This window comes from Impatiens glandulifera, chromosome 2 (genome assembly GCF_907164915.1).
Source record: "Impatiens glandulifera chromosome 2, dImpGla2.1, whole genome shotgun sequence".
Taxonomy (NCBI): domain Eukaryota; kingdom Viridiplantae; phylum Streptophyta; class Magnoliopsida; order Ericales; family Balsaminaceae; genus Impatiens; species Impatiens glandulifera.
This window is the reverse complement of record NC_061863.1, coordinates 18,081,875-18,105,399: the sequence shown is the minus strand read 5'-3', so window position 1 is coordinate 18,105,399 and position 23,525 is coordinate 18,081,875. Positions and strand designations below refer to the sequence as shown.

General features: G+C 31.0%; 1 protein-coding gene across 2 annotated transcripts; it reads left to right on the top strand.

Moving 5' to 3' along the window:
- Positions 1-16,198: 16,198 nt before the first annotated feature.
- On the top strand, positions 16,199-20,215 carry LOC124925458 (actin-7). Of its 2 annotated transcripts, none has more exons than XM_047465459.1 (6): positions 16,199-16,352; positions 17,314-17,385; positions 17,474-17,867; positions 18,501-19,114; positions 19,212-19,305; positions 19,843-20,215. In XM_047465459.1, the coding sequence occupies exons 2-5, from the start codon at positions 17,326-17,328 to the stop codon at positions 19,275-19,277; spliced, it is 1,134 nt and encodes a 377-aa protein (XP_047321415.1). In that variant the 5' UTR covers positions 16,199-16,352; positions 17,314-17,325; the 3' UTR covers positions 19,278-19,305; positions 19,843-20,215. The 2 variants fall into 2 exon arrangements, with proteins under 2 accessions (XP_047321415.1, XP_047321416.1); XM_047465460.1 differs by having other exon boundaries at positions 16,295-16,339.
- Positions 20,216-23,525: the final 3,310 nt, after the last annotated feature.

The following is a 23,525-nucleotide window of genomic DNA, read 5'->3' as shown; positions in this document are numbered from 1 at the left end:
ACCAATTAATTTAATAAGTAATGAAGTAGTAAAACTGAAAATTAATGATATAACTTTCGAAAATATTCATCAAACCCTAGAGATATACACAAATCTCTCGGTTTTATCTATTTAAAATTAATTGCACTTTTGTCAAAACCGAGAGATTTAGACAAATCTCTCGGAAATTAAAATGATGAAAACCGAAAGTTTTCAAATAAACTTTCGGAAATAACTAAAACCGAAATTTTATTTGAAAACTTTCGAAAATGACCTTTTAAAATAAAAAACCTTCTTCTTCTTTTCCTCTCTCCCCGATCCCTTCCCTCTCTCCCTGATCCCCTTTCTCTCCAGCCCGCGCCGCCCTTCCTCTCTCCCCGATCCGACGATCAAGACGTCGTCGCTCACTTCCCGCCCACGACGTCGCCGCCTATTGAAGACTCCCTCGACGGAACCCGCCATCGACGACCTGCAGTAGCTGCCTCCACCTGCCATAGCTGCTTCAACCTACTGCCGCGATATAGCGTCGCTGCCTACGTCCAACTTCCACCTATCGCCGACGACTCCAGCTGCCGCCTCCATCTGTCGTCGACGCCTCCGCCGCTGCCGATTTCAGGTAAGATTTAGGTTTTTTTTTTATTTTGAATTAGATTATATTTTGTTTGGTTTATGATTTAGGTTATATAATTTGGTTTGATTTAAGTTTGAATTAGATTATATTTAGGTTGATTTAGGCTTGATTTAAGATAATTTGGTTTGATTTTTGCTAGATTTATGTTAAATTTAAGGTAGATTTGGTTTGATTTAGATTAATATAAGTTTTTTTTTGGGGGGGGGGGGAAACGACTTAGCGTCATTTCATTAAAAATTCCCAAAAATGGGAAAAAAACCACGAGTTTAAGAGATCATTCTAGACAGGCCTAAAATGATTTTGAAGTCGTAACATTCTGAATAAAAGCTAAAAAGCTAAAAACGTAAATGAACTACCTCATTACAATGCTTTCATTTCTAGTGAGTTTAAAAAACGGTAAATTCCAGTTCTTTCAGATATTCCAGGTTCTGCTCCGTGCTTGGAATTCTTGTCCACGTTTCCGCGAGGGCGCTGCAATCTGATACAATATATTTCCATAACTTTTCAACGCTCTTGCGGGTTCTGCCATATACCATTGCATTCCGTTCTTGCCAAATATTATACATCACTGCTCCAAAGCCGCACTTGAACACGCTTGTTGCAAATCTATTTCCCTTGGCTTTGAGTAGTGCTACATCTTGGATTTCATTCCATTCGCTCGGGAAACTGATCAACTCCAGGCTTTTATAGAATCTGTCCCAAAACTCTGAAGTGATACAACAACTCCCGAATAGGTGATCTATGGTTTCTTCATTTCCTCTACATAGAAGACAGTTCGTGTCCGGGATGCTCATATACTTGCTGATACGATCATGAGTGTTGAGTCTTTACCAAAAGGCGAGCCATAGGATGAACTGGTGTCAATGGATAATCTTCGTTGATCATACAAGAGGAGCCCATTATACTTTCTGTGCTTTTTCCCGTGATACCTCCCATATTTTCTTCAATACTGGCTTTCCATTGTCCTCATCTTTCCATTGATGAATATCCGGTCTGTCGTGTAGTTGTATGTTACTTATATGATCAAGTATCCTTCGTCCTTCTGGATTTCTTCTTAGGACTGAGTCCCAATTCCCGTCTTTAATGTCTCTGATTTTTGCTTTTGTGCAGTCCCTTCTGATGCGGGTATTTTGAAACTTCTCCTTGTGGAATATAGGCTGGTTTTCGAACCAGGGGTCGTGCCAGAATAGAGTGCATTTCTCGTCCCCTAGCCGGATGTCATAAATATCTGCAATATCGCTTCTTAGTTTAAGAATCTTTTTTATAGACCAGCTCATACCTTCATGAATTTTGTAGGTCCAGATGCTGGTTTCGTATTTCATAAACCTCGTATGCACCCATTTGATCCATAGTGACTCCTGATTGCGCTCCAAAGCCCACAAATGCTTGAAGGTGAGAACCTTGTTCCACTCAATACAATTCTTCAAACTGATGTCTCCCTCGTCCTTTGGTTTGTGGAGAGCGGTCCATTTGACTTTTTTTTCTCTTCCGCTACTGCCCCAGATAAAATTCCTCATCAGTGTATCGAGCTCCTTCATTACCTTCTTCGGAATGACCATTTGTTGTGCCTAGTAGCCAACTATGCCCATGACCACAGTTTAGATAAGTTCGATCCTCCCTACATAAGAAAGTTTTTTTGCTACCCAGCCAGATATCGTATTTTTTACCTTTTCAATCAGCGGCTTGCAGTGTGAGATCTCGATCTTCTTTGCGGTTAACAGAATTCCTAAGTACCTTACGGAAAACTGTCTTCCTTGATGTCCATGATGTTGAAGATGTCCTACTTCGTTTCGTCATTCACGCCTCCATAAAATGCCACATTTTTGCTTTCATTAATAGTTAAACATGTAACCTCAGAAAAGAACGTTAGTGTAGCCCTAATAGTTTTAATGGAATCAATGTCTGCGTGCGCTGGAATGAACAAATCGTCAGCAAAGCATAAATGGGTTACCTCATCTACCTCACAAAATGGGTGAAAGATGTATGGACGATTCTTTCGGAACATCACGAAGATGCTCTCAAAGATCGCCATGATAGCTACAAAAAGGTAAGAAGAGAGGGTGTTCCCTTGTCTTACCCCGTTTTCACCCTTGAAATAGCCTCCATGGACTCCATTGACTCTAACAACAAAGTAGGATGATGAAACGCACTGCATAATCCAATCAATAAAAATCATAGGAAAATCATAAACAACTAGAAAGTCTCGAATGGCTTCCCATCTAACAAAGTCGAAAGCTTTCTTGATATCTATTTTGAAAGACACTCTCGGGGATATTTTCTTATTCCCGTAGCCTTTTAAAAGGCTCTGCATGAGAAGAATATTATGAGAGATTGTCCTACAAGGGATGAATGCAGATTGGTTAAGATTTATAATTTTTCCTATGACATTTTTAAATCGTTTAGAAATGATTTTTGAAATTATTTTATAAATCACATTGCAGCAGGAAATTGGTCTGAAATCTTGTACTTTCTTGGGTACCGCAGTTTTGGGGATCAATGTTAGGACCGCTGTATTTCATTTCTTTAACATCTTCTTGTTCTTGAAAAACTCCAAAACCCCATCAGTAACGTCATTACCCACAACCGACCAATTGTCTTTGAAGAACTGTGCATTAAACCCATCAAGACCCGAGCTTTTATTCCCATCAATACTAAACAGAGCTTCTTTAACATCAACCCTCGTGACCACCCTTATCAACTCGCAACTATCTTCTGATGAAATTTTCCTATCAATAATCTGATACAAGGTATTCAGGTGACTTTGATGCTGCTTTCTTGTACCCATAAGCTGCTTATAGAAATCGATAGACAAATCTTGTACACCCTTTTGACCCTGAACATATTCACCAACATCATTCTTCAGTCTATATACATTGTTTCTCATGTTTCTAGCCTTGCATTTTCTGTAACAGAAATCTGTGTTTTTGTCACCCAACGAGAGTCAGCTCTGTCTTGATTTTTGTCTAATAAAATTCTCTTCAAGAAGACTTAGCTTCCTGAAATTTTCAAGCGCAACCCTTTCTGTTTCATTGAGTTGTTCATCATTATCATCCCTTAATAACCTTTTCTGAACTTCTTCCAGTTCTTCTTTAGCAGTCAGAACTCTATTGGAGATATTGCTGAACTTCTTCTTGTCAAAGCTTTGGAGATGATTCTTCAGGAGTTTAAGCTTCTCAGAAACCCTATACATGTTGGATCCCCTAACATCTGTAGACCATACGCTTTCGAGAATACCCTTGAATTTATCGTTTTCCATCCATAAATTTAAAATTTTAAAGGATCTTTTGAACCTTTCTTCCTTTTCCCAGAACAATTTAATCGGACAGTGATCAGATATACCTGGATTCAGAAATTGGTTAATCTAGTTCTCATTTACCAGACATTTGTCAATTCTACTTCTTCTAATTTGCTCATTCCCTCTCGTAGAAGACCAAATGAAGAAATTCCCAGAATTGGTAGGCTCGATACAACCCATATCTATGATACAGTCATTAAAGTCAATCATATCCCGAGTTATTTCAGATTCTGGGCTACGATCAGATTCGTTTCTGGTTACATTGTAATCACCAAGGACAGTCCAAGATTTATCACTACCGATCTAGTTTCTAAGACAAATCTATAGGAATCTTCTGTTAGTGCTTGAGTTGCTAGCATAGACAATAACAAGATTAAATAGGATTCCTGTGATTCTATCTTAAATCTCCATCAAGATTGCTTGATCATTCAAAAAGAGAGCCCTAACCTCAACAACTTTGTTATCCGAGATAACCCGGATTCTTCCCGTTTTGTCATTTGAGTTGTAAATGATTTCCCAGCTGCTATCAATACACAGCTTGCTAACCTTCTTAATGTTCCGGCTTTTGACTTTTGTCTCAAGAATACCCATAATAGTGATATTCTGGTTCTCAATGATCCTCCTGATTTCTTTGCATTTCATAGGGTCATTGAGTCTCCTTATGTTCCATGTCACTATATTCGGATATAAGTGTTGGGTTCCTGACTTTCTAGACTATCCTGGACCTCTTCATCAGAGAAATCGTAAGCATCACTTGTCTCGTTATCCTCAATGGCTACAGCTTGATTACATGGAATACTATTCACATTGAATGGGGGTTGTCTCACATATATCTATTCTTCTCCCGTTATATAGTCAGTGGCTTCTGGATCCAGGATCTTTCGGCTTTGTCTTTGCTTTTTAGCTTGTTCTTCTTTAGTAGGTCTTTTCTAACTTTGAACCTCTTCACTACTGGATTCATGTCTGTTATCGATTTTAATTCGCCCTACTTCAGAACCAAGGCTTGCTGCCTTATTCAAGACCAAATTGTCTTCTTCTGCACTTGATCTTTTAATTTCACAAAACCCAAAATTTTTCAGTTCATTCTCAAGAACTTCTTTATTGCTTGTTTGTTTTTCAATATTTTTTTGTCCAGGATTTTCTTGTTCATTATCTCGAAAGGTGGCTCTAAGCCCATGGATGGGTCATTTCGAATTCTGATGACATTGCTTTTTTGGTTCCTGCTTGTATTCCTAGAATTGTGAAGAGTGGATTCACGACCTATTAGAGTGCCATCAGACCCAATTTTGCTTGTTTCATATGGGCCAAGTATTCCTCGTCCCATAGATCTTTGAATTCCAGAAACTTTAGAACCAGAACATTTTTAATCAGGACTGGTAGTAGCAAGTCCGGTAGCTTGAGTAGTATCCGGATCATCAAGTCCAGGACCAGGCTTATCATGGTCAATATGGCTAGGTACAGAAGCATTATGAGAAGCTCTAGGACTGGTGTGGCTATGTCCAGCTTTATCAGGACTGATATCCTGACTAGGATCGACGTTTTGAATAGGACCTATTCTTGAGAAAACAGAATCCCTAGGACTGGTGCCCTGAACATGACCGATAGGATCAGCGTTAGCAAAGCCAGCTTGTACCCTTACCCACTTCATTCTTTTCATATCTTCTTCCTTACCCTTATTTGTTCTTGCTTTTGGTTGCCCATCCTATCATTATCAGTGTGTTCATTGATGTTAAGTTCAGACTTGTTCACATTTCTCTCAACCTTAGCATGGTTAATAAAAGATTTATGAAAGAAGAGTAGAGTATCTGGACATGAAGCATCAATGAAATAATGGCATGGTCATTGAAGAGATCCTAAAAATAAGAAAATATATCTTTTAAATGGTGCAAACCACAATTGGAAATGGAAGATGGGTACTATTCTAGCATGATCCTTGACTAGATAATATTCTCATTATATTCAAAGAAGAAATGCAAGGAAACAGAGTTAGAAGAGAAGACATCAAGTACTCATTTAAAGACATCTATGAAGGTAAATGTGATTCACTTCTGAAACGTATTCCAGAAGGTGATAGAATTCTAAACTTAATGAGGCAGAAGCAACTCAATAAAAGAAATAATGAAATATTCTAGAAAACAGAAAGCAATGAGAAGTTCATTACAAGAAAGGCATGGGAAATGGTTAGAACAAGAGGATAAGAGGTAGATTGGTATAATGTGGTATGGTCTCCAAAGATTATTCCTCGTCACCAATTTATTCTCCAGCTGGTATACAAGAAAAAGGTTGATAACAAAAGACATAATTCGAAAATACATAAACATTTCTCATATCAACTGTGTCATATATTTGAGAGTTGAGGAAAACATAAACCATTTATTTGGGGAATGCTCTTATGTAATACAAATTTGGAGGAGGTATGCTGCAAACATGAACATCATCAACTTTCTAGGAATATAGAAAGAAATCCAAATGTGGATGAAGAATAAAGCAAAAGGAAGATCCTTCTATGTAAGTATGCTGAAATGCTACTTTGGAGCAATAATCTACAATATCTGGAAAGAAAGAAATTCAAGAACTCATAGTGGAAGAAGTAGAACTGCTAAAGATATTTGGTGGGATATAAATTCAGATGAAAATGCACTCATTCAATCCTGGAGAGGAATCGAAAGGAATGAAGAGAATAGAAACTTTACTAGATATGGGATATTTCGTTTGAGAATGTCACAAGTAGAATCAAAGTAAAAATGCTATAAGCGCTAATTGATTATTGTTATTGTCTGTAATTCAATTATTATTTTATTGTTAAATCTATAAATTGTCTAGATCTGATCTTAAACTTTGTATTTTTTTCCCTCTTTTAGGGTTTTTTTAATGAAATGACACTAAACTGTTTTCCAAAAAAATCACTATATCTTATATTTTAAAGCTCACTCAGATCAACATTACTGTTGTTCACCATTGAATCTTTTACTCCCAAAATATTCTTCTTTTTCCATTCTAGTCCACCTCTTTAATATCATTGCATGAGGAATCTTCATCACGTTTGTTGTCGTGAATATCTTGAGAATATTAGCACACAAAATCCCACCAAAATCAAATTTACGACAGCTACACTCAATATTATCACCATTCTTATGAACTATAATTGTATGAGGGTATCTCCTATTGTGGGGAGTTATTTTATATTTTATGTGTGCATCAACATCCTCAAACATTTCTACACCGCAATCATGCGACATAAACCATTGATGTTCAAACCACTTAAATACCTTAAGAGTGAAAACCCTAATTGCATCCTTTAATATATGAATGGGGTACAAAAACATGGAACACTAATTGATTTGAAATCAGCCTTTAACTCATCATATCTACATTCCTCGATTAGTCTTTCGAAGTGTTTAAAAAATTCCAAGAACTTATGTTTGTAGGAGACATACATTTTCAACACACTATTCATGATCTCACTTCTTTGTGTTGTAGTCATATCAACATGAACGATATGCTAAATCCCACTTTGCCTAATGCAAAGCATACGCTTCAACCAATCATTGTCTTCAAGCGCATAGTTTGTCAACATTTGATTCTAGACTTCAAGAAACTCTCCCTCTTCATCAAAATCATATATACATGAAGAAAAATCCTTCGAAAATTCTTTGAACTAATGAAGCACAAAGCTTAAATGTATGGATGTATTTTTAAAAATGTGCCAAATATAGAGACGATGATTTGTTTTAGGTCATTTAGATGCTAAGGCCTTAGCCATGGCCGCGTCTTGATTTGTAATAATGGTTTTTGGTTTTTTCCATGCATAGTTGTGGTGAAAGTCTCAAATAACCATTCAAAAGTCATAGCAGTTTCATCGTATAATAGAGTTGTACCAAAAATAATAGATTGTTTGTGATGATTCACACCTACAAAAAGCGCAATTGAACGACCTTCATTATTATTCTTGTAGGTCGTGTCGAAACTAACAATATCTCCGAAGTATGAAAAATCGGATCGCATCTTGGAATTACAACAAAAAATATTTGTTATTAAATCGTCCACATCAAGTTGAAAAATATTATAAAAACTTGGATCATCAGATTACTTTTTTTGCAAATACTCTAATACACCCCCTGTATCCCCAAAATTACAGTCTCTGGTTTTTTCGATCGCAAGTAATTTTTGTAATCATCAAGAAGAAAACTTAAATTGTCCATGCCACCGAATTGTTTTGCCATAAGAACATGTGATGCCTTTGAAGCGATTTTCACATCAGATGCCATCTCAATTTATAAGTTTGTAGATACAAAAATATTCATATGGCATCTATAGAGGTGAGATTTCTTGAGACTTACAAGAGGATGACAATGCTCACTTAGATAATTTACCACTTAAAATTTTCCATTATCTGCCTTTTTTATCCTCAATTTTGTATCATAACCGAACATTGTTTCAGAACGACTGCGTTTGACATAAACATCTCGTTTGTCTTTTCCCCTTTGACCCTGTGCACTACAACAAAAAATCCTATCTAGTAATAAACCAAATTTATCATCGTGTTTTGAACTGCGCCTTATACCAAATTATATTATTTTAGCATACCTAAATAGAAATTCATAGGCAACTTCTTCTGTCTCAAATCCCTACCTAGATGTGGAATAAATTTTGCTGAAACGTCCTCCAACGGTTGACTGTTTTGATCAAAATACTCGCAGATTCGCTGGTCAATTATAGATAATGGAAAAATAAATATTGGTCTAGACATCATTAAATAAAAATAAAGATGATTGTAAAATGAAGGAAATGAAGGATGCAAGCCATGAATAAAAAATGCATATTATGTTATTATTGATCAATACAAGTGAAGGACTTGTATTGTTATTTTATTAGTATTTACAGCGCAATAGAAGTGAAGAGCGCTTCACTACACTATAAATAAATACAGCTTATAATATTAAAGAAACAAACACAAAGTATACCTCAAATCATCATTATCGTTGATGTTGATTCGTTCATGAATATTAACAAGAACACAACATTTTTAGTCAAGTTGTCAAAAAACAAAGCATAACAAAACTTGAAGAAAATAAATAATTTTTTTGAAAATCGTACTATTATTACCCTAGAATACTGAAGAAAATAATGGCTTACTAAAGAGTTTTTTTGCTGTGATGAATCGTGAAATATGAATATTTCGGCAATAATAAGTCAAGTTCTGCTCTCGAGCTTGTTTTGACTAATATGTAGATTTTAGAGAGATAGAAATAAATTCGTACACAGCTAGTATGGGCATGGCAGTGAAATAATGAAGATAGTTGAGGTGAGGAGTGGTGAGGTGACTTAACGAAAATTATTTTTATTATAATTAAATTATTAGCATAATTAAAATTTAATAATAATGTAAAGCGCTTAATAGTGAAGATTTCTTCACAGTGTAAATACAAGTAAATCCCTTGATAGTGAAGATTGCTTCACAAATATTAACCGTTTAAAAATATGTATAGCGCTTAATACTGAAAATTGCTTCACAAATATTAACGCTATAATTTCACTATGTAGCGCTTGATAGTGAAGATTGCTTCACATTTAATTGATAGTTTTAAAATATGTATAACGCTTGATAGTGAAGATCTCTTCACAAATATTAACAGTTTAAAAACATGTATAGTGTTTGATAGTGAAGATTGCTTCACAAATATTAACAGTTTAAAAACATGCATAGCGCTTGATAGTGAATATTGCTTCACAAATATTAATAATTTAAAAACATGTATAGTGCTTGATAGTGAAGATTATTTCACAAATATTAATACTTTAATTTCACTATGTAGCGCTCGATAATGAAGATTTCTTCACATTTTATTCACAGTGTAAATACAATTGAAGCGCTACATAGTGAAGATTGTTTCACATGTTATTCACATATCTTTAGAAGGATTTACATGAACGTATACATGTCCTTACATAATAGTGGAAACAATTTTATATTTATGTATAAATGACTTTACATGATTCTTTTAGGAATATAATTCTGTTTTCAAGGATTTCAGGTCGTAAATACTCTGTTATCTCCAAATTTGGTAAAACATTTTGTATTAAAAACTCATTCCATTGTTCATCTATTAAATGAATACTATGAAACAAACAAACTACAATACTAAGAACAAAAAAATGTCATATGAAATCACCAAGTTAGGAATGAAAATATCCAGTATTGTTAACAAGAAGTCTAAATAAGGAGAAACTAAATTAAATAAGTATAGGTTGCAATTCACAAGCAACAATAAATTCAATCAACCATTTATGAGAAACAACATGTTCATCCAATAATGATGATATAGTAGGCATTGTTTCAAACCAATTGTAAAAAATCATAAATCATTTATAAAGTCCTTTATTCATCATCGTGATATCTATCTCTATGTATACTATTATAGTTTTGTGGTCCCTTGGCTCAGCAAATGGTTTATCCATTTCTTTAGTGCTACCTCCCCATCAATTAACAACCCAATAAGATCCTGTTTGTAAGCTTGGATGAATTCTCCTACAAAAATAAAAGTGTAATTGTCGAATAGTTTCAACAGTTGAAAAACAAACACAACAATTTTAGTTTTCAACTCACATAATCAAGGTACATATAGGAGGAATTAGATCAAATTTACATTGTTCAAATACCAAAGTCTGGCAGTTCTAGGACCACATTGGGCCTCATAATTATCTTGCTTAACCTCATACGGTTCTTCATCAACATAACTTTTTGCTTTCATTGATGAGTTTATCCTGCACAAAAACAAATTTTATTTAGTTTTCTATATGTGAAAATAAAGTGAAACAAATCGTGTTAAGAGAGACTCACAATCAATTGTAAGAACCCATCTCCTGTTCAATATTACCTTGAATACTTTGAGAGTTTAGACGAATGAACCATTAACATTAGTGTAAGCTATAACATGAGTCACGTTATCTCTCCATCTTATAGACACCCTTCCACCACAAGTGCGAGAAAATTGCACAATCAATAACTGTGTCAAATAATAATATTATCTCTTAGAAGAACATGGTCATTACATTCAAAACTTACATAATATGGACATGGTCAGTAGAGAGAATAGTACATTATCTTCACTAAATAATTGACTATGACAAATAAATCCATTCTTTTCCTATAGTGATTGGGATGATTTCGTTGTTTGTTGCATGCATATTAAAAAAAGGTGCTTTGTTATTTACAAAAAAAAACTTTTTCTAGTATAATAGTAGGCTTTCGTGGAAATGATATACAAAATCGAAGTAGGGTTTCTAAATACAAACGATTTTATTAAATGTAACATTTTTGGAGTAGGGTTTCCTAAATATGAACATTTCAACGTAACGACCTCATTGTGCGTACGTAGGTTTTAGAGTTTAGGGTTTATGGTTTAAGGTTTAAGATTTGTGATTTCATAAATATAAACAAAAGTTAACAATTTTGTTGTACATACCATTTTCGAGACTGAGCTAAAGAGTTCTTTACGACAAATATCTTTCAAGTAGAGTTCCGTGATAGAGCGCCGGATTCAAATATCTTTCAAGTTGAAGCTTGAAGAGTGAGATTAATCGGAAGGAAGTAAAAAATTGTAATAATCTCAATAGCATAAAGAAATCGTACGTGCATGAGTGAAACTATTATAATCGTAAATAGAAATGAAGCAAGCAACACTAGGTAGTGCTTGTTTCACTCATATCCGCGTTGTGAATAGAAATGAAGCAAGCATCACTAGGTAGCGCTTGTTTCACTCCTATCTGCGCTGTAAATAGAAATGAAGCAAGCATCACTAGACAATGCTTGTTTCACTCTTATCCGCGTTGTAAATATGTAGAGAAGAAAGTATCACTAGGTAATGCTTGTTTCACTCTATCCACACTGTAAATACCTAGTGAAGCAATCTTCACTAGTTAGTGTATAATCACTAATATAAGCACTGTAAAAAAAATACCTAACGAAGTAATCTTCACTAGTTACTGCTTGTTTTACTTATATAAGCGCTATAAATAGCCAGTGAAGGAATCTTCACTAGTTAGCGCTTGTTTCACCATTTTTAATGCTCCAGATTTACATGAACGAATAAAGGTTTTTACATTAATGTGTTATTTGTATTCTTTGTTTACATTAACGTTTATATATATATAATATATATAATTATATAAAATATAAAATAATTACAACAAATAAATTTAAATATCTTTCCAATAAATTAAAAAATGTGTTGATATATATATATATAATTGTGTAAATTATTAAATAATTTGTACAAAATAATTTCAATATATCACAAAATAAATTATGTATATTTAATATATAATTATATACATTATGAAATAATTTGTACAAACTAGTTTCCATATATCACAAATAATTTTTTTAATAATTCATAAAAATTAATTTAAATATTAACATCACAAAGTAATTATGAACCTAATTTATGATTATTAATTTAAATATATCAGAAATAAAATTATATTAATTCATAATTATTAATTTAAATAGATCAGAAATAAAATAAAATAAATTTATAATTAATAATTTAAATAGATCAGAAATAAAATTATAAAAAAAATTTATATAACGGAGTCAAATGAAGAAAACTTCACTCAAATGAAATACACTAGGACACCCTAATGAATAAATTACAAAATAGAGTGAAGTGAAGCAGTCTTCACTGAATAGTGCCTCACTTAAATCAGTTTTACATTGACAAACTGATGTAAAATGGTGTAAGTCATCCTCCTTCACCAAATTGCGCTTCTCAAACTGGGTAATGTAAAACTAAGTGAAGCGAAGGAAGTTTCACTCCTTTCCGCTTCTAATGAACCCGGAATAAAATTTGGGTTCTAGTTCTCTCTTCTATTCAACCCGACCCTTGATTTATTATTAAAATAATGCTACTGAAATTTGATTGGTCCAGAACAGGGTTACACCCCATTTGGTAGTAGAAGAACCGGTTTGGTCTGTGTTTGTGTTTGTGTTTTTGTTGATGAGTTGAATGATATTAACTTATTTATGACATATATAATAATTCGTGTCAAAATTGTTAAAAAGAACATTATATGTATATTTGTAATTGATTCGAATCCGACTTAATTGATCTAACTCAACTCGAACTTAACCCAATTTAATTCGATTCTAGTTCGGATTAAAAGAATATCAACACAAAAGAGAATTTAAATCACAAATTTAGCTACTCCAATGACTAAGGATAGACCAATGACTTCACAACAATTAACGATGCTGCAAAATATGAAAAGGAAGGAGAAGAGAGAGTCACAATCGACAGGCCAATCCCGAAAAAGAAATAGAGACTTTGAATTTTTGGGACAATGGGCTGAAAGTTGGAATAGAAAGAGGGAGGAGTCAATTTAAACCTAAGAAAAGCTCCAAATTTGTGAATAAGAATAGACAAACACAAAATTCTAAAATATATTTTAAACAACGTGGTGGATCTACTTTGGTCTAGGGCTGAAAATGAGACGAGCTGCTCGTGAGCTGCTCGCGAGTAGTTCGGTCAAAGCTCGACTCGAGCTCGGTCAAACTCGAGCTTGAGCATGCTCGAGCTCGGTCAAACTCGAGCTTGAGCATGCTCGAGCTCGACTCGTTATATAATCGAGCCGAGTTCGAGTAGTTATATACTCGGCTCGAGTACTCGACGAGCTACTCGAATATATATAATTTATATTAATATATTTTATATTTAATTTATATTTTATATTTTATATATATTTTTTAATTTATATTTTATATTTTATATTTTATATTTTATATTTTATATTTTATATTTTATATTTTATATTTTATATTTTATATTTTATATTTTATATTTTATATTTTATATTTTATATTTTATATTTTATATTTTATATTTTATATTTTATATTTTATATTTTATATTTTATATTTTATATTTTATATTTTATATTTTATATTTTATATTTTATATTTACTTTTTATAATATAAAAAATTGTAATACTTTAATTAAATATAAAATATGAGTATTAAAATATAAAATATAAATTTATACCCTAAATGGCTAAATCCCTAACGGGCACCCTCCCTCTTCATTCTTCTCCAGTTCTCCTCCAAAGTCCAAAATCCCTAACCCTAACCTTTCTCCTCCAAAATCCATAACCTCTTCTCCTCCATAGTTCATTCGGACAGCCGCCAACAAAGAACTAGGTTTTCATCAAACGAGAAAGCAAACGTCACCAATGAGCTCAATGCAAAGCACCGAAAGGTTTTCATCGTTTTCCCCTTTTTTATTTTCATTTCAATTTCTTCTTTATTCTCTTTCGATCTTGCATAGATTCGATATGTTATACTTCCGATCTGTCAACAAAGAACTAGATTCTCTTCAATTTAATATCTGCATTTAGGAATCTTGCTAATATGAATACTGCAATACTGCATTTAAGTCTGTACTCTGTAATACCTAAATCCCTAAAGACCACTTCTGTAATACTGTAATACTGTCCCAAATCAAAGGTCTGTAATACTGCATTTAATGAAATTTTCTAATATTACGCATATAAGAATCTTATCAAGAAATTTGTCTTCCGGAATCCAAATAAGGTGTTATTTTTTAGTTTGGACTTTGGAAGTTTGGATTAAGTAAGTTTGGACTTTGGAATGTTGGGAACTTTGGAGTTTTGATTAAGTAAGTTTGGTTGTTTTATGTTGGACTAATTTAATATATTGTATGTTTGGACTTTGGATTTTAGATATTTTTAGTTAGAATGGTTATGTTTTAAGTTGAATGTTTTAATGTGTAATGTTGTGTGTTCTATTTGATTTTGATGGAATGTTTATGTTTTAGGTGAAATGAATAATTCTATATGTTTATTCATTTTGTTGTGATCTTTTGATATATTGAAAGTGTGAAACTATTTAGTTGATATGTTTTAATTTTGTATGTTTCGAGTCGAGTTCGAGCTCGAGCTATAAATCGAACTAATCGAGTCGAGCTCGAGCCGAGCTCTTGAGCTCGGTAAAATTCAAGCTAATCGAGTCGAGCTCGAGTACTTGTTTTGAGTTCGAGTTCGAGCTCGAGCTTTAATTTTGATACTCGATCGAGCTCGAGCTCGAGTTCGAGCCGTTGAAATTTTTTCGAGCTCGAGCTCGAGCAGACCTCTACTCGAGCTCGACTCGACTCGTTTTCAGCCCTACTTTGGTCGACTCAATTTTGACTCGATTATTAATCAAATTAAATATGTCGGTTTAATTTTGACTCGAATCCAAAAATACATTACCCAAATCTGATGTTTTTTATGTTCGATTTGGATAATTTATTCGTCAAAATATTTCCTAGTTTAATGTATGAATATATAGATTAAAATATTGATAAAAGTGATAATGTTTAAAAAAAAATAACAATGTTTAATATATATATATATATATATATATATATATATATATATATATATATATATATATATATATATATATATATATTTGTGAAAAATAAAAGTCATTAGCTTATTCAAAACAAAAATAAATTTGTTTATACGATAAAAGAGTGGTGGATGATAACAACTATTGTGTTGTAATTGTCTTAGAGTTGGTCGAAATGTAGAATTGAGGATGAATTTCATCAATTTAAAACATATTTCAATAAAAAACTATAAAAAAAAACAAGATCATCTATCAATAAAAATCATCTTTTAACTGTAAAAGAACTCAAAAATCATTTCTTTTTCGTTCTCCCTTGTTGAATTTATTTGCCACATTTTTATTATTACTAATATAAACTATAACTTATATTCAAATTAAATAAATAAATGCCAAATAAATATATTTTTAACCTTTTTACTCATATAAATTCATCGTGTTTTCTAATATGTGAATTGACATCTTTTTCAAAATAAAATGTACCTGAAATTAAATCAATACATTTAAAAAAATACTTGTAAAAGCTTAGACCATCTAAATACTCTTTTAGATTGACAAAAAAAAAATGAAGATCAAATATCAAATAAAATTGCAATTTTATTGAAAACTCCACAACTTTTGGTGTATCATATCCAGCTACAATTTGTAGACCAATAATATTATATTAAGAAATAATTAAGGATTCTAAATACAAAATATTTTTAGATGAGTTTACAAATATATTAGAATTAATTAATTTATAGAAGAAAAGTCCAGCCATAAATAAAGCTTTTACGTCCAACCTTAGTTGGCAAGCATTAAGTCATCGAAATTTCATTTCATTTCAATTTCATTTCAATTTCATTTTAATTTCAATTTCATTTCCACACGATGTCAATAATAGTATAGGATTCGCCGCTGTCGTCATATTTTCTCTGAACGCCACTCTCTCTCCTCTTTGCCTCTCTCGTGCTTATAGATTTTGGGAGCAAGGAGGACGATTATCTCTCTAGTTCTCAATCGCCGTTCTTCATCCTCTCTTCGATCAGCGTAATCTCTACCGGTTTGTTCCTGATTTACTGAATTATCTTGTACTATTGTTTAGTTTCTTTATAATCGGCTTGAATCTACAGATTTGAGTTGTTTAATTTGCTTGTTATATGAAGATTCATTTACTTAATCGGTTCCGTTTCGTGATATTCTCTTACTGATTGTTGTGAATCTTACTGTTCCGATCTACTTTGTTTGTTTTATTATCGTACTTTAGTTAGCTGATTTTGCTTCTGTGAATTCCGATCCGCAGAGATTGATACTTGTGGATGAGCTTTCCTTATGATTTATTTATTTGAATCAATCGGATTTGCTTATATATAACCTTCTTTGTGTTGTTCTATTGGTTCGAGTGTTTGGATTCTTACAAGTCTGATCTGGATTATCGTAGTTTCCTTTATCTTTAGTCTTACACTCAGATCTTTCAAATCTGAATAGATCTTTAGTTTATTTCTCTACAGCTTTGTTGGTGATATACGCTGGAGAATATAGATCCACATCATTCTGTGTGAATAGAAGTTCTTTTTCAAGGAATTTTGGTCTATATTGGTTTACCAAACACATTCATTTGGTGGATTAGATTCTAAATCATTACTCTATCTTCCATCTGCTATTGAATTATTTGGAATTCATAACTAGCTGCAGCCTCTGTTTTTATATATCCTTGTCTTGGATCTTGTTAAATTCAATTTCACCTGTCCTTAATTGTCACTAGTGATACAGAAAAGCTTTTAAACTCAATTTATTCATGGATATATCTCCTCTCATTTCATTACAAGTGTCAGATAAGTTGTAGATTCTAATACAATCCACCCAACTATGTGGAGGCAAAATGACATGAATTAAACAATCATTTCTCTATTAACTACAAGTTTACAACATTAGCATAGTTTCCCAGTATTTTATTTCATCATCTTTTTCTATCTTTTTGTTTATGCAAAGTACTCCATGATTAATTTTACATTGCCTAGCAGTTACACTAGAAAATGGCTGACGGTGAAGATATCCAACCACTCGTCTGTGATAATGGAACTGGAATGGTCAAGGTAAGAGAACTTTCTGTGTATTTATGTATTTTGGCTAGTCATATCTACTTTTCTTTTGGTTTTACTTTTTACTTTATCTTCTCCACAGGCTGGATTTGCTGGTGACGACGCTCCAAGGGCTGTATTCCCTAGTATTGTTGGCCGACCTAGGCACACTGGTGTTATGGTTGGTATGGGCCAAAAGGATGCTTATGTTGGAGATGAAGCTCAATCTAAAAGAGGTATCCTTACTTTGAAGTATCCTATTGAGCATGGTATCGTCAGCAATTGGGATGATATGGAGAAGATTTGGCATCACACCTTCTACAATGAGCTCCGTGTTGCACCAGAGGAACATCCCGTTCTTCTAACTGAAGCTCCACTTAACCCTAAAGCGAACAGGGAGAAAATGACACAAATCATGTTTGAAACATTCAATGTTCCAGCTATGTATGTCGCCATTCAGGCTGTTCTCTCTCTGTACGCTAGTGGTCGTACAACAGGTTCGCTTTCCTTTTAATCTTTGATTCACTATAAGGGCTTTTATGAAATAATTCGAACTTTGTTATTTGAAAAAGCCTTGCTAGATGAAAAAGTGGATTATTTGGGTTGAATAACTTAAAATCCTTTGTATTTTTTTACAGAGTTATTCCAGAATTATTTATGTCTGGAATAACCTGTTTATAAAAAGCGTTATATGGCATACAAAAACAAATACTGATTAAGCAAATGACTCTTACAATCCTACCATATTCCCCTTAAACCCAAAACTCCAACAACCTAGAATAAGTCAGATACATAACCCTTGTTTCACAATTGTCCTATTTTTGTCCAAATCCTTGAAACCATATCCAAACACAGACAACACATTCACCTTTGTTTAATATTTTAAAATATTAAAAAATAAAGTTAATATATTTTAGTAGATGATTTAATTGATGATGGGTTAATCCCTTGGATTAAATTCAAATAATCCTTAGATCATTAATCATTTCTTCTATCAAATTATTAACTAAAATATCTTACTTTATTTTTTATACCATTTAAAAATAACTAAATACAAAAGATCTTGAATAACATCTGTAATTACTCTTCTCTTTATTGACAGTTGAGAGCCCATTCTTTTCTTGAATCAGGTATTGTGCTAGATTCTGGTGATGGAGTTAGTCACACAGTTCCGATTTACGAAGGATATGCCCTTCCCCATGCTATTCTCCGTCTTGACCTTGCTGGGCGTGATCTAACCGACTCTCTAATGAAGATTCTGACAGAGAGAGGTTACATGTTTACAACAACTGCCGAACGGGAAATTGTCCGTGACATAAAAGAGAAGCTTGCCTACGTTTCTCTTGATTACGAGCAGGAACTGGAAACTTCAAAGAGTAGTTCAGCAATTGAGAAGAGTTACGAATTGCCCGACGGGCAGGTGATTACTATTGGAGCAGAGAGGTTCCGTTGCCCGGAGGTTCTATTCCAGCCATCATTGATCGGAATGGAAGCTGCTGGTATTCATGAAACAACCTATAATTCGATCATGAAATGTGATGTTGATATCAGGAAGGATCTGTATGGTAACATTGTTCTTAGTGGAGGGTCGACTATGTTTCCTGGAATTGCTGACCGTATGAGTAAGGAGATCACAGCACTTGCTCCAAGCAGCATGAAGATTAAGGTTGTTGCTCCACCTGAGAGGAAATACAGTGTTTGGATCGGAGGATCTATTTTAGCTTCCCTCAGTACCTTCCAACAGGTCGGTTGTTCTTACAAACGGGTCTTATATCAAGTTATAAAGCTTGTTTAATCTCTTACTTAACCGAATTTGTTTGTGTTATGTATTTTATGTACAGATGTGGATCTCCAAATCAGAGTATGATGAGTCTGGTCCTGCAATTGTTCACAGGAAATGCTTCTAAGTTTGAGTTTTCTTCACATCATTACTTGGTGAGTTTACTTGAGTTTCCATTTTGATTTCTATCATTCATTCTCAAATATTTTTTTTCTTAAAACTTTTATAAAATCCTTCAACTCTGATCCAGAATGTTTGGTTCAAACTCTTAGGCCTAGTTTGATGTGAGTTATTTTAGATTATTTCCAATTAACCATTACCAACCTACTCTGTTAATCACATCGTTTAAATTATCAACCAAAATACTAAATTACCTTAATATATTTTTTCTCTTTACACCTGAAAACACGATTTTTTATAACCTACATGATTATTCAAATAAACCTTGGCCCTTGGTCACATAGGACACTCTCAGCCAGCATAAGACTAACAATAGAATCAAAACCCATTTTCTTAAATAGGTGTTATGCTACAAAAATAAATGGCTCCAATTAGCCAAAATGAGAGTTTAAACAAAAAAGAAATTCATATAAAAATGGTTTCAATATGAATTAAATAACATAGAGTATGTAAGATATTTGCTGTAGTAGTTGACTGATTTTTCTTTTTTTTGGTTGTAAATGTTACAACAGCTTCCTCTTTTAAGGCCAAAAATCAGAATGTTGTATGATCGGTCAAGTCTTCACGGGTTTGTTGCTATAGAGTTTCTCACCAGTGTATGTCTTGGCCATATGGGTTTTTTATCATATTTCAGAAGAGGGGCAAAATGGGTTTTTTTATTTTATTTTATGTTAGTGTTAAGGGCTTGTGTTTTTTTGAGGATTTGTGGACATAATAATAGATAATATGCATTTGGATGATTGAGAATTGGTCTGTAGTGTGTGGTTTGACTTGCAGTTGTGAAGCAAGGAAACATCTATTGTAATTTGGTTGCTTTTAGGTTCTTGTTTTCCCTGGTCTTATTATTATGTGATATTTATTCTAAGACAGTATTTTTTTTGTGCCTATGCTGGCTTGTTATCTTGAAAATTCAATCTTTCAAGTGGTCTTATATGTAGTATTTATATTGTGCTATTATCAGTCTTTTTGTTTTGTGATATCCTGACAATAATTATGATTTGGTGATTTTGTCTTTGTTTTCTCCTATCTTCTTTACTTGATTTTGGTTTGTTTTAAATTGGTCTTCATTACAGTCAATGGTACTTTTCAACAACACAGTGACATGGTTTTTTAGGTATTTAATGCCTTAAATTTAGTTTTTGTTAGTGACATTACTATAAAATACTTGTAACTAGATAAAGATTTCCACTTTCTTTCCATAAGAAGTTTTTTTAAATAACTTCTCAAAATTAATATATTTTTTTTCTTGTTTCTATTTCAAACATTTATTGTACAGTGCTTTTATATTATATTGCCATAGATCTGTGTTTTTACAGTGCTTTTTATATTATATTGGCATTTGGCATAGATCTACTTTTTTTTAAATAATAAATATAATTTAGTTACATAATAGTTATACTAAGTTACTAAGGATTTAATTAGTTATAACCTTTTCCGAGAACCCTTTCTCCTCTAATAGTAATAATAATAATATATAATTTAATTTAATAATATGTTATAACTTATAAATATATATATATACATATATGAGTGTAAAGTCATAAAAAAAAATGTGACATACACTAATTTTGAATTTACAGTCTCACCTTATAAGCTTATTATTTTAAAATTTAAACTAATAATATTTTATATTTTAAATTCAATTTCAAAATTAAAGATCTTATTACATTTTTTACGATTTTAGTATTTTAAACAACTAAGCTAATAATATTTAATTCGTTTATTTATATATATATATCTCGTAATTATATATATATATATATATATATAATTAATTATTAGTTAAATCAATTATATATTCATAAATAAAATTATAGAAATAAATCAATAATTTTAAATGGTGTGATGATTAAGTGTTTATTATGAATAATAAAGATTAAAAATTTGAATCTCATTTGAGAGGTAAATTTGTAATAATTATAAAGAGAAAATAAAAAATATGTTGATTGACTGTAATGAATTGGTAAGTGAGTAAGAATAATATTATTGGTTGACCAAAAGTGAGTGAGTTAATAAATATCGGTAAAAAAGAAATAGTTCAGTAATAAGAAATATGTTAGTAGACAGAATTAGTAGGAGAAGTATTATATACTTGATTGTATATGATTATAATATTTTTTTTAATTTTTTTTAAATATATCGTAATCTCGCTAGTATTATTAGAAAATACTGACTTAAATATTATTCTTCACCTTAAAAAAAGCTCAAACTTAGTAATTGCTGCTCACATCATTTAAAATTTTTGAGATGACAACTTATTTATATTTTTAAAAAAGAAATCAATATATATATATATATATATATATATATATATATATATATATATATATATATATATATATATATATATATATATATATATATATATATATATATATATATATTCTCTATCAAAGATAAATAATAATTTTTCTTTCTTTAAATGGGCGACTTTTTATTTTGGAATTTCATCTCATTTCCCATATTAGATTAGACAAGATAATCAAAATTCTTGCATATCAAAGATGATGATCATAATTCTTATTCGTCTTCTTTATCGATTTTCTATAGATCACAAAGAAATTCAACCATTTATTCTTACAATCCTTATTCAATGATAAGAGAAAGACGGTGACATCCTCACTCAAGACCACCAAAGAAGTGATTTGTTTGGCTCGAGGATTAGACATAGGACGGTTTTGGGGTAGTTTTAATTTGTTTCTTTTGTAGTCATTTATTATTTCTTTATTGCATGTGCCTGTATCCACTCTAAATACTTAGTACTTTTTTATAATGAGGTTAATTTTTGTTGATTCATTAGAAGTATCCTGTCTTTTCCAAACAAGAAAAATGAAAGAAAGTTTCTTCGATTGCCACAAGGGATCAAAATAAAAAAACATTACTTTTATATATATATATATATATATATATATATATATATATATATATATATATATATATATATATATATATATATATATATATATATATATTTTGGTTAGAAGGTAGGATTATAAACATTATTTATAAAAAAAAAAACTCAGACGTATATACTTGTACAACTAGTTCCAATTAGACGTATATATCAATAAAATTTCATTAAAACATGCGTATTATAAAAAATTAGCTGATGTAGCCTCTTTTAGTAAACATAGTTAATTTTTATTTTTTAATTTATATATTTATTAATTAAATATTAATATATTTTTTTCTCCTTCCTTTTTCATTAATATATATATATCATCATTAATTATTTTAATTTTATATATATATTTTTTCTAATATAAATATTAATTATTTTTAAATTGTTTGGTCCCAATCATGAATATAACAATAACTTATCATTTAAACAATAAAAATCATTTAATATAAAAATAAATTATTAATAATCCAGAATTAAATAATAATAATAGCAACTCATTCATTAAACACCAAAAAGTAATAATTAAATATTAAAAAATGAATAAAAATTAAATAAAAAATATTAATTTGATTTTTATTCATATTATATTAAATAAGAAAAGATTTCTTCAAAATAATATTACAGTAAAACATAAATTTCATAAATAAGTTGTTAAATTATTTTTAAAAAGATGAGAATTTAAGAATTATAAAAAAAATGAATAAAATAAAAAAGATGAAATAAAAAAAAATTAATATAAAAATAATAAAAAATTTTAAGAATGAAATAAATTACCCAATTAATAAAATATATATATATATATATATATATATATATATATATATATATATATATATAACAAAAAAAAAGTTAAATGAGCCAATTTTTGATATTAGATTTTTTTTTTTATTTTTTTTTTTATTTTTTTTTTTTTAGTACATAGCTAGTTTTATAGTTGTTTTCTTTATATATATATTTTAGTTAGAAGAGTATGCTTATATATAATTAGAATGAAATGCATAAATAAGAATACATATTTATAATATTATTTATATATAAATATTTTAAATAAAATTAATATTATTCAAAATATATATATATATTTATATATATATATTTATTTAGAAGCGTATGATTATATATAACTAGCATGAAATGCACGAATAAAATATATATATTTAGAATATTCTTTATCTATAAATATTTTAAATAAAATTAATATTATTCAAATTTAATTAATTTAAAATTGGTTTTAGTTTGTAAAAATTAAGTTTAATCTTAAATTCAATGTTAACATATATTTTATTTCATCGA

What these genes read in the sequence shown, in the direction of transcription:
- LOC124925458 (XM_047465459.1), top strand. Translation starts at nt 17,326, where the DNA reads ATGGCTGACGGTGAAGATATCCAACCACTCGTCTGTGATAATGGAACT. An exon ending in CGCTAGTGGTCGTACAACAG is followed by an intron (nt 17,868 to 18,500) that starts GTTCGCTTTCCT and finishes TTCTTGAATCAG; the next exon opens with GTATTGTGCTAGATTCTGGT. An exon ending in CCCTCAGTACCTTCCAACAG is followed by an intron (nt 19,115 to 19,211) that starts GTCGGTTGTTCT and finishes TTTTATGTACAG; the next exon opens with ATGTGGATCTCCAAATCAGA.